Consider the following 12,255-nt stretch of genomic DNA (forward strand, 5'->3'; position numbering starts at 1 on the left):
TTAACAAAAGATACTCTACTTGAAATGATTGTGATTTCCATTACAAACTTACTTGTCTAGAAAACCAGATTTAAACTAATCAATGATCTTTTTATTTTGGTAGATAGACGAAATGACAATAGGCACACAAGTAGAGGAGTTGGGGTTCGAAAGTTTCGGCATCTTTATCAGGTGAACTAGGATTTGAGAACCACGTCTTTATTTAAATAGGGTTACTTCAATTGATGCATACACAATATACCATCTCTTTCATTATTTGCCAAACAATATTATTGAATGGAATCTCATATTAACCTCACAATTTAGTAGGACCATTACACCAAATATATGAAATACAAATTTCATTGTGCAATACTACCTCTCACTGTTAGTCATAACTTTTTTATCATAAAGTTTAACTTTGGAAATGAGGAAATGAGTGTTGCATATGAAGAACATGATATGGCCCCAACCAAAGTTTATCTTTTCTGCTAAAAGAATACACAAAAAAGGATGCTTCCTTAACATTCACTTTTCTGCTAATTAATCAGCAAAACAATGAGTGCTGTGCTTGTCCTTCTGGACCACAAAAGAAAGTAACAAACTAAATAGGAACAGGAAGATATAACATTATATGAGATCATGTATTATAGGATTTGTACATTACACAAAGAAATGAACAATGAGGTCTGCTTGAACAGCATTGCTACCTAAAATGCGAACTGCACCTGTTTATTTATATCTCTCGAAAGTGACAAGACACTACTAAAATGCAAAGGAGAAAAATCCATGCATGATGTTTCTTATAAATATCCAAAATTACTAACTAGGATTTATCTCCTAGCCTACTTGAGAATTGAGCTAAAACTTGTTTAGTTTCTCTAAAAAATGATATTTCAAATATTAGCCCACCTAAATTTGGGCTGCAGATGGAGGGTAGTCCATGGGCCATGGCCCCTACAAAGCTAAAATATTCTATTGCCAACTTGACTTTAAGAACCTCAAGTTGAGAGTTCTAACTCAACCATCAACTACAATAACAATGAATGATACAATACAATGAACAAATTTGTGAGATCTTAAAAGGCTTAGGTGGGATTGAACCTTATGACTTCAGAAAACTTTTACCATAACACCTTAATCTCTCCATGGCAGCACGTATTTTCTCTGAAACTGTAGTGTACAGATATCGCTGTGCTGCCTCATCCAAACCATCGGAAGTTCTGGGCCACCCAATAGCAGGGAATGAGTCGTTCCGAGACTGGGCAATAGCCTCTTCACTCATTGCTGGAAGGTCAAATTCAATTGGATCGCCAATAATCATATTAATCTTTTTATTCCATAGTGGTAAAGGAGGCCGTCTACCAAACATATATTTCTCTGGCATCACCTAGAAATATAAGCAAAACTTTGCATTAAAAACCAGAATAAACGTACCAACAAAATTAAATTAAATTAAATATAGTATACAATGGCACAATGTGATAGTCCAAAAACATGCACAAAGACAATGATTAAGATACTTGCATAGTAACGGTTGGGATATGTATCACTTTTGGATCAAAAGAATCATAACAGTAATGACAGAATCTCTTCTGGAATTGGAGTACATAAAATAAAACAAATACAATCGGAGTTATAAGTGCACGGACAATTTAATTTAATTTAATTACAAGATTCAAATGCTCCAATTCCAAAGGTATAGAGGAAAGAGGGATGCTGTAAGTTACCTCATGAAAACCATGATGAACAATTGGCAATACAATCGGAGTTATAGGTGCACGGACAATTAGACTAGCAGTTCCCCATTTCAATCGCCTTATAGGTGCATCATCTTGATAAACTTTTCCTTCTGGAAAAGTATGCAGCTGCCACAACAAAATTCATGTATGATGTGTCAGACAGTTCTAATTAAAAAAAAATAAAAAATAGATCTACTGTACCAGTACAGAGAATTTTCCATTTGGACACTAGAACCCTATCAATACTATTAAAGCAATAGTTGCAGAAACTTCTAAAACTTGTTCTCTTTTGGTTGTGGTATATCAATTTACTGCATGGACCCTCCATAAAAGTTCCATATTGAGATCAAGTGTGTTTCCACATTTCCAAAAATATCCTCCATTCGTTGTTTACGTAATAAGAAAATTGTTGAAAGATCCAATCAAATTTAACACAGAACGTAAAATTAAAAAGCAAGGAAAGATGGTAGGATTGCTAACGAGACTCAATTGTGGAAACCGGTGGCATCTGATTTTACCTATGAAACCACTGCAATGTTATCCCATTTTTCTATAACTTTTGTTCTTAATCAATTGTCATACACTTAATGATCTTGTAATGTTAACAGCCTTTTTCTTAATATAAAAACCCCCAATGGTCATGCAAAGCAAACACATGAAAAACATCGAGAAAAATAGGCTTATTAATTTAATAAATAAATAAATAAATAAAAACAAGGGAGACAGTTTGGTCCTTCCCAACCTTCATGGAGATTTACAACGAAAAAGTTCATTTTACATTATTTAAAAACAAGTAAATAAAGATTCATTTCCTTCTTTTCCCCTCTGCTCTTCTCCAATTCAGCCCATAAATGCATCAAGCACAACACAAAAATGAAATGAAATAAAATAAATATTAGTTAAAAGCTTGTTATCCACAGCCGAAGATGGTTGCTAGAGCTTTGGAGTCTATGAACCACCAGTGAGATAAGGTTTTGTGGTAAGATTTGATTTTCGATGAAAAATTTGAAAAACTATAAACATAAATCACTCAGAAAATAATAAATGATAAGTGTTTTACAATCCAAAGAGCATGTAAAAAAGCTTAGAATTGATTTCCTAACTAGCAACCATTAACTTTAAGGAGGAAAAAGACCTATCCTGCATAAATGCCTCAGTTAGGCAACATGAATAGCCCAAGCATTTGAATTATAGGTTTTGTCTGTGTTACAGAATTGCAATCAGATGTAGGTTGCAATTATGGAGTGATGCAGTTGCACCGACCACATCTACATGCATAGCATAGCACATTTTGAAAAAATGCAACTTGCCTGTAGGACCAAGGAAACCCACCTAAAAATCCATCCTATGATATTTTTATGACAGATAAAGAAATGGATAAAAAAAATAAATTATTCAAGCATGATCCACCATGCAGCTGAATATTTAATAGGAAGATGATAGGAGCAAACAATAAATAGTAAAAAGGAAAGAATATTTTGTTGTTATTACATAATCTTTTAAAAAAGCATAAAAGGTTTACAGAAGTAAAAAAACAAAACAGAAAAGCTAAAGATAGTTATTTCAACATTTTCCCGGAGAAAATCCCCTACAGAGGATATGCCTCTACCCTCAGCCTACAGCATAGAATTATTCGCATTCTACTCTAAAAAACCTCCCCTGAACCATCATTCTCATCAACAGAAAACAATGACTCGCAAAGTATGTAATCCATTTAACATCAACAACCGAGAAAAAGCAAGAACAAAAAAATTCCTAGCAATACTAGAGGGCCATAATAATCAAATTTTGATATAAATTACCCAAATTATCATCGTAAAAGAGTTATGCTTGTGTGGAGGGAAGAAGGTATTAAATGTTACATAGATACCCATTCTCCATCTTTTAAGCGCTCAAGCGCTTCATTCATGTGCTCTTGATAAATTCCGCCGCCTCTCGTAATAGGTATGCATTTCCCTGTGAATATTACCATTTTAGAAACAACAAACCAATAATAATCCACAAAAAATAAAAAAGCTTCGTAGCATATTTTGATGGAACAATAATTTACACAAAATAGAGAGTAATAGACATTACATTCTTGTACCAAAAAAAAAAAGACACTACATTCTAAGTCTACCCTTCTAATTAATTCAAGTTTAGTTTTGCAAAGTGAAATGGACTTAATTCAATACTACTGAAACAATGCACAAAAGGATTTCAACTGAATTCCCACAGTAACTGAACAGGGACTGTCTAACTTCAAGCAATTGTGTTCAACGAAGAATGCCCTTGATTTCAAAATTTGTTCTATACAAAGAAATCCTCACTTGTGTACCGTCCTATCTTAATGAATACACTCAACTAATGGTAAAAAGGGTTGAGAAATGCCAATGCCTTTTCTTTGTTAGAGCATTCTAGCAGGAAAGTAAATTACCCTTACCCATGTGTTTTCTGTAACATCCTATCTTCTCAAGGTAAAAAACATTTGACTGATACCATTTCTCATACATATATTGAAAACAAGAAACAAATATAAAATATAAATTTAAGCTAAAAAAAATAGACCAAATAGACCTTTATTATTCTTGAATAGTTGAACCTATCATCTTTCTGAACACTCTCAACTATACATTAATACAGTAATACAATAAACACGGGAATATTTGGATATACAACTTAATCAAGTGTTTATTCAATAATAATATATCACATAAGAGCTTATGTATATATTGTTTATATAATCAAAGAGAAACCTTATATAATCTCTATTTCTATAAACTATTTTGGTCACGATAAGCTGAAATAGATTATACATTATACATATATCATAAACATAAAAATAAAAAATTCAATTTCTATAAGCCGTACCAAATACTCAACGAAGTGTTATATGATAAGTTCAAATAAACTTTTCCAAGAACTCTCTAATATTATAAAAACAACTAACACTAGTCTAAACTAACCGCAAGTAAAACAAGTAATTTTATCAAGTAGCAGTTATAGCATAGCAAAATTTGAACAAATCACTAATTTTATACAATACGCCCTAATTTTTTATTTTTAAAATAACACTATACACTATTTAATAATACAAAGTTTTAGTTATCAAATAGCAGCTGTATATCAATGTAGCATAACAAAATTTGAACAAAATGCTAGTATTTTTCACAACGCAATCTTCTATGAACAGCATTGAAAACAAAATTCAAACTAATCAGCATACAATTGAAGCAATTCAACAAAATTCCAATTCCCATAACAAATGCTATTTAGCACAATAAAATTAATGTATTGAAGAGTGGATATTTTACCGGTACGAAAAATATAGGAATAAAGTGGATTTCTGAAACAGATATCTTCAGCAGCAAGAACCCATCGAGCTATCTTAGTATCAAAAATTGGAAAACCCTTGAATCCCCACATTGATGGATCATCCAAACTGGATCAAAAATTTCAATTATTATCACAAAAAGAAGTATAAAAAAAATCAAATTAGAGAGAGAGAGAGAGAGAGCTGACGTGGACATGTGATTGCTGACGGTAATGAGGGGGATGGATTGGGGTCTGGAACGGACGAGACGGAGAAGAGTGTCGGCGTTGTGAACGGAGGTGGTGTTGATGAGAGACGACACCGTTTTGGCGAAGGAACCGACTGCTGCTATTACAATTTTTCTTGGTATGCCTTTAAGGTGGTCCGACTTCGCCGCCCACTCCATCGTCCGCGACATTTTTTTCCCCGCCGACTACTGCACAGCAACAGTCGGGAGTGATTTTAAGATTTTAATAAAAGTTTTTTTTTTTTTGGGTAAACAGGGTTTTACCCCCTGCAAAATAGGTCAATTTTTGTGATTACCCCCTGTAAAATGAAGATTCCATCATTTACCCCCCTCAGTCGATAACATGGATGTTGACTGGACAAAATTGATGACGTGGCACATACAAGTGGAATGAATTCATTTTATATTTATTTTTTTATTGTCGATTCATTAATGATTGTATAATTATTATTTTTTTAATTAAAAAAAAAACTGAAAAAAAAGAAGAAAAAAACGATAGTAATTGGGGTTGAAGGTTCATCTTCTTCAATATTGCTATAATTTCATCATTCTCTCCAAAAAAAATCAAAAACAACATAAACCTGTCATCTTGAACGAAACCAACATAAACCTTCACCGTCACCTTCGCCGAAACCCACAGAAACCTTCATCGTCACCTTTGATTTTTGTTTTCAGATCTGGAAAATATTCATTAAACCTAAAGTTCCGGAAAATATTCCTTGTTAACACAAAAAACTTCATCAAACTGTAGATATGAAAAATATTCATTAAACTTAAATTAATAACTCAAACCTTCATCCAAGAATCGAAGAGTTTTGGAAAGTTTAAATTTTTTGTTACTTTGGCTTAGTTTTGTATCGTATAGTTGTGGTTATAGAAGATAAATAATTTAGGGTTGTTAATAAGATGTGAAATTTGAGAGAAATTTGGGTAAGAAGATTTTGTTGATTGTGTGGGATTTGATTTGTGATTACACCGAGAAGAAGAAGAACAAGAATGTTTATAAATAAATTCTATTAACAATTTTTTTTAATTTCTTTTTCTTTTTGAAAAATTAATAATTATATTAAGTTATTTATCTACGTGGCACAAAAACTTTAATAAAAAATGAATGAAAAGCCACACATGCATCCCACGTCATCAATTTTGTCCAGTCAACATCCATGTTGTCAACTGAGGGGGGTAAATGATGGAATCTTCATTTTACAGGGGGTAATCACAAAAAAAAAATTTGCAGGGGGGTAACGCCTGACCTATTTTGCAGGGGGGTAAAACCCTATTTACCCTTTATATATATATATATATATATATATATATATATATATATATATATATATATATATATATATATGGGTTTTGCTATAACACACCCATTCATTTTCATGAAGGTGTGTTATAGCATGGTACACCTTTTCAATTGGACTCTAAAAGTCCCTATTCTCACTTTAAAATTAGTGAAAACAAAAGGGCATGATTGTAAATTGCATTTAATCAATAAAAAAAACTCATAAATCTCTTATTTTCTTCCCGCTTCTTCTCACCAAAATTCCCTCCAACACTGTACAACTTCCTAAACTAGCTCTATTTTCCCCTTTCTCTCTGCCAACGTGAATGGACTTTCTCTATTCCCTCCACACTCTTCATCTTTGACTTGCTTGATGTGTAAAATGCAATGAAGCTATCTTATTCAAAAGGTATTTTTTTTTATCTCCTTTTTATTTATAATTTCATTTTAATCTCTGTTTTTATTCCAATATTCCTCTTTTTATTTATCCATGAATACATATTTTCATGAATGGGTACATATTTCATAACTATCTTCCAAGTTCCAATTTCTTCATGAATGGGTACATATTTTCATTCAAATTCCAAATTTATTTTTATTTTGTAATAACGAAATTTATTTTCTAAATATGAAAGATTTAGAGGTCAGTATGATATCTGAAGAAACAAATGGTGTTAGTGATTGGCACTTGGAGCTTCTTAACGATTATGCTTCTATAGTTGAAGATGATGAATATTTACTTCAAGACCCTCAACATGAACCCTTGACTGATCAAGTCAATAATATTGATGAGTGTTTTCCATTTGAAGGGCAAATATTTAACAGTGATTATGAAGCTTATGAATTTTATCGTTTATTTGCACGAAAAAATCGATTTTCAATTAGGCGTGATCACATTTACAAATCTGTTAAACACGAGTCTGAGATGAATCCATCGGGTATTTATAAAAGGGAATTTGTTTGTCATCGTGGTGGTATTGTTAAACACCGCAAAACTAATGAAGTGGACTGCCAAAGAAACCGAAAATCTTCAAGATGTAATTGTAGTGCAAAGATGCTGGTTGCTATCAGTACAATTGGCGTCGAGGAAAAATGGGTGGTTAAGTATTTCAACAATGATCACAACCATGAGTTATTGGATGACAAAGAGGTTCAATTTCTTCCTGCCTATCGTAGCATCCCAATTGTTGATCAAAGTCGTATAATGTTGTTGTCGAAAGCCGGTTGCTCTATAAGTCTTATCATGAGAGTGCTTGAATTAGAGAAAGAAATATGTACAGGCAATCTACCATTTCTAGAGAAGGATATTAGAAATTTTATTCAATCTCAGAGTGGTATTGGTAAAGAAAGTGATGCTTCAGATGTTCTTAAATTGTGCAAAAGTTTGAAAGATATAGATGACGCATTCAAATATGAATTTACAATTGATGAAAGTAACAAATTGGAGCATATTATTTGGGCATTTGGTGATTCAATTCGAGCATATGAAGCTTTCGGAGATGTTGTAGTTTTTGATACCACATATAGAATAAATCGTTATGATATGCCACTTGGGATATGGGTTGGTGTTGATAACCATGGAAATACAATTTTCTTTGGTTGTGTTCTATTGAGAGATGAGAAAATTTCTTCCTTCACATGGGCTTTAAAGGTAAAATTTTATTTACTTAAAGTTGTTATCACTATTGAATTTATAGAAATTTTATTGAATTGTTTTATATTAAATGTTACTATTTTCAGACTTTCCTAGCTTTTGTTGAAGGAAAATATCCAAAAACTATTCTTACGGATCAAGATCCCGCACTTAAAGAAGCCATTGCAATGGAATTGCCAAATACGAAACATGCATTTTGCATATGGCATATTGTAGCAAAGTTGTCAAGTTGGTTTTCTTTTCCTCTAGGTTCGAGATATAACGACTTTAAACATGAGTTTCATAAGGTGTATCATTTAGAATGTGCGGATGATTTTGAACGAGAATGGAACTTAATGGTTGCTCGGTTTGGTCTAAGCATGGATAGGCATATAAACTTGCTTTTTTCTCATCGTGAATGTTGGGCCCTAGCTTATTTGAAAGACTTTTTTTTTGCCGGGATGACGACAACAGGACGCTCAGAATCAATAAACTCGTATATTAAAAGATTCTTAGATGCAAAAACAAGTTTGACAGATTTTGTAAATCAAGTATGAACTTATCTTATAACTTTTAATCAACTTATAATTTTTAAATTAGCTTGTATTTTGTTAATCAATTTTTTGTATGTGTAGGTTGGTGTTGCAGTCAAAATTAGAAATCAAGCTGGAGAAGAGGCAAGAATGCGTCAAAAGTATCACAATCTTGAAATTAGAACATGTTTTCCTATTGAGGAACATGCTGCATCTATTCTCACACCATATGCCTTTGGGTTGCTGCAACATGAGATTGAATTAGCTACAAAATATGCAGCAACTGAAACTGATAATGGCAATTATATTGTGCAACATCATACCAAAGTTGATGGTGGTCGTCTAGTAAGTTGGACAGTAGAAGAAGAGTTAATTAATTGCTCTTGCAAAGAATTTCAGTTTTCAGGAATATTGTGCAGACATGCTATTCGAGTGTTAATGGTGAAAAATTATTTTTCCCTTCCGTCAAAGTATCTTCCTTTTCGATGGAGACGAGAAAGTTCATTGATCCCAAATTCTAGTCATGTAGTCAACAACAATAGTGGCTCATCTGGAAAGTTTCAATCTCTAATTCAATGTTTGTTAGTTGAATCCTTAAAGACAAAAGAACGAGAGCAAGTAGCAGCCACAAAACTAGAAAAAGTCATCCGAGAGCTAAAAAGTATGCCTGAAAATCAAGAACATGAGATGCATTTGGAACCTGATGTTCCAAATCATGATGGTTGTGATGTTGAAAATCCCATTCCCTCAAAATCCAAAGGTCGGCCAAAAGGATCAAGACCAAAAGGAGGAGTTGAAGTTGCAAAGAAGCCACGTCGTTGCCATGTTCCAAATTGTGGTGAATTTAATCACGACACACGAAATTGTCCAAACAAAAAGAAAAATCTCGAATTGCCTTCTCAATCTCCTAATAAGTAAGTAATTTAACTTGTAAGCTTTGTTCTGTTGTTGTCTGGATTTATTGAATGCTATATTGACATTGTTTTTCTTCTTGTGCTTTGGTAGGATCACTAAGGGTTGGAAATAGTCATCTAGAAATGGAGAGTGGATTGATAGAAGAAAGTGATCGATTAAGTTGTTTTGAATTTTGATAGTACTTTTTAATGTGAAATTAATAGAAACTTGATGGTTCAGGTAGATTTTTTTGATGATCAAGTTGTATAGTCACTATATTTTGTATAAGTTAACAGTATTGAGACTGATTACAATTTAGTAAACTCATGTATCAACAATTGCTAATTGTTACTATTATTAGTGTGAAAGTAATTTAATTTCTATGTATTAGAAAGAAAAAAATTGAGACAACAGGGATAAAAAAGAATTGAAGAAGACACTCAGGAAGTGATATTGGTGTTGGTATACTGTAACAAAGAAAGCCTACTAAAAGGATTGCTGGGACCCGGAGAGAGAAAATGAGTTTTGGTCTCTTGGATATGAAAAATACTTTATGAAGTATTTGATGAGAGAGAAAATGAATTTTAGTGTATAATTGAGAAGGTGTATCATGCTATAACACACCTTCATGAAAATGAATGGGTGTGTTATAGCAAAACCCTATATATATATATATATATATATATATATATATATATATATATTCAATAGGTTTGTTCTTGGGGAATTTTTTATTTTTTTTTATATTCAATAGGTTTGTTCTAATGGTGAATACACATGTTTGAATTTGAGAGGTATCGATTTCGAACCTGTCTTTATGTTTTGCGTTGACAGTTAGGTAAATTTTTATGTAACAAATTAAGTTTTTAGTTGACAAATCGGTCTTTTAAATTTTTAACTTTGCATCGTTACTATTCTTCTAGTTATCGTCTATTTCAATTTGGTCTCAATTGTATAGGTTTCACGGTTTACATAAACTTCAAATTGATCATGGTTAACATCAAAATTACCGACACGTCACTGCTTTTGTGAACATAGAATAACTGTCATATTTGTTACCTGTCCTTAAATGTGGGAATAGGCTAGGTCGAGCTAGGCTTTGCGAAGCCCGAGTCTGGTCTGTCAAAAAATCGAAGGTCTGAGTCTGCCCTGTGGCCTATCATAAGCTTATTTTTTAGGCCTGATTCTGACCTTTTTGAAAGCCTATGTGGTATGTTAGTATGTTTAAAAGCCTAGGCAGGCTTGAACCAGTGTAAGGATATCTTGAGCCGAGGCATATATCTCAGAACATTGTTTTCTTAAAAAACTGAGTTATGTGAACCGGTGCAAAATTGACACTTTGGTAATAACGACTGGTTTACATACATATCCTCAAAAGAAAACATTTATATCAGAAATCAACTAAGTTCAAGATTAGTAAATCATTAGGAATGTTATAATTACTTGGGAAGGTTTTCTTTTCTTTTGGGCAGGATAACTATTTAGGATTAGGAATTAAGTTTCAGAATTTATCAGAAAGCTTTGTCATTAGCATCATTATCAGGATGCATGATCATTAGTTACCATGTCAGGGGATTCATTTCAGAATCCGAGGAATTTAATAAGAAATGCAAGCTGAGGCGGAACCCGACATATATTATTATCGGTAGTACGAGGACTAGGCACTCTAGGACCCGCTTGCCTCGGAGTGACCCTATGAGGATAAAATTGACAAGATAATAATAAGTGTTGCACCTTTATTACTTTATATTATTATGTTATGAAAACTTCAGGATTTATGTCAAGATTAGAAGTATTAGATCAGATGTTCAGGTTCAGGTTATGTTAGAAACTATTAGTTTCAGTTGCCCCCGGTGTAGTCATCATTAGTTGGGTAGTAGGATCACTGAGGCTTAGTAGTCTCATCCCACGCCTTTTAATTTTGTTTTATGTAAACAGGTTAACTGGAGCATGGATCAGGTAGGGACTGATGATCGAGGTTGAGCTTGGATTATCGGGCTAGAAGATTTTTATCTTCTTCTTTGCTTTATGTCTAATCTATTCATGTAGAATTTAGTTCTCATTCCGCTGTATTATACTGGTTTATCACATTATTCTTGTGACGACTTGTAATTCAAATTAATTATTTTGTAATTTTAATGTACCCAGATTCAATTATATATGTTTCGACTAAATATTCTAGACAATTTAGTTGGGGCGTTAAAGAATTTTACTTTTAATTTAGAAATTTAAATGTTGCATTTTTTTTATAATTAAGAAAATGTTTCATATTTTAATTAAATAAATGATGACAACACAAATAATGTACCATTACATTTAGTTTTTCTTGTTAATATTAGATAAATAATATTCAATTTGTTTTCCCTCATTTTTATGTGTTAAATATGACTCTTGAAGTCATACATATCAATCACCAAGAATACCACCAACCAATTATATGCATGACACCAACAATCAATTATGAAGTTTAAATTAAAATATTTAAATTTTATTATTTATAAATCATATACAATTCACTCATTCTAATTTATTAAATATGACTATTGGAGTCATGTATATTAATCATCAAAAACACTCACAATCAATTATTACATGCATAACACCATCAATATATTAGAATTTGTTCTCCTTAATTTTTCATGTATTACTA

At 32.3% G+C, this 12,255-nt stretch overlaps 2 protein-coding genes across 2 annotated transcripts; one reads left to right on the forward strand and one right to left on the reverse strand.

The window, feature by feature from the left end:
* Positions 1 to 604: 604 nt before the first annotated feature.
* On the reverse strand, positions 605 to 5,488 carry LOC123881450 (N-acylphosphatidylethanolamine synthase). The gene is made up of 5 exons (XM_045930152.1): positions 5,223 to 5,488; positions 5,015 to 5,142; positions 3,592 to 3,677; positions 1,710 to 1,847; positions 605 to 1,369 (listed from the first exon to the last, which is right to left on the reverse strand). The coding sequence occupies exons 1-5, from the start codon at positions 5,429 to 5,431 to the stop codon at positions 1,085 to 1,087; spliced, it is 846 nt and encodes a 281-aa protein (XP_045786108.1). The 5' UTR covers positions 5,432 to 5,488; the 3' UTR covers positions 605 to 1,084.
* A 1,685-nt stretch (positions 5,489 to 7,173) lies between these two features.
* On the forward strand, positions 7,174 to 9,629 carry LOC123922871 (protein FAR1-RELATED SEQUENCE 11-like). Its single transcript, XM_045975544.1, has 4 exons — positions 7,174 to 8,148; positions 8,286 to 8,556; positions 8,611 to 8,696; positions 8,814 to 9,629. Exons 1-4 carry the CDS (start codon positions 7,174 to 7,176, stop codon positions 9,627 to 9,629), a joined length of 2,148 nt encoding a protein of 715 aa, XP_045831500.1.
* Positions 9,630 to 12,255: the final 2,626 nt, after the last annotated feature.

The sequence above is a fragment of the Trifolium pratense genome, linkage group LG4, assembly GCF_020283565.1.
Source record: "Trifolium pratense cultivar HEN17-A07 linkage group LG4, ARS_RC_1.1, whole genome shotgun sequence".
In the NCBI taxonomy this organism is placed as follows: Eukaryota; Viridiplantae; Streptophyta; class Magnoliopsida; order Fabales; family Fabaceae; genus Trifolium; species Trifolium pratense.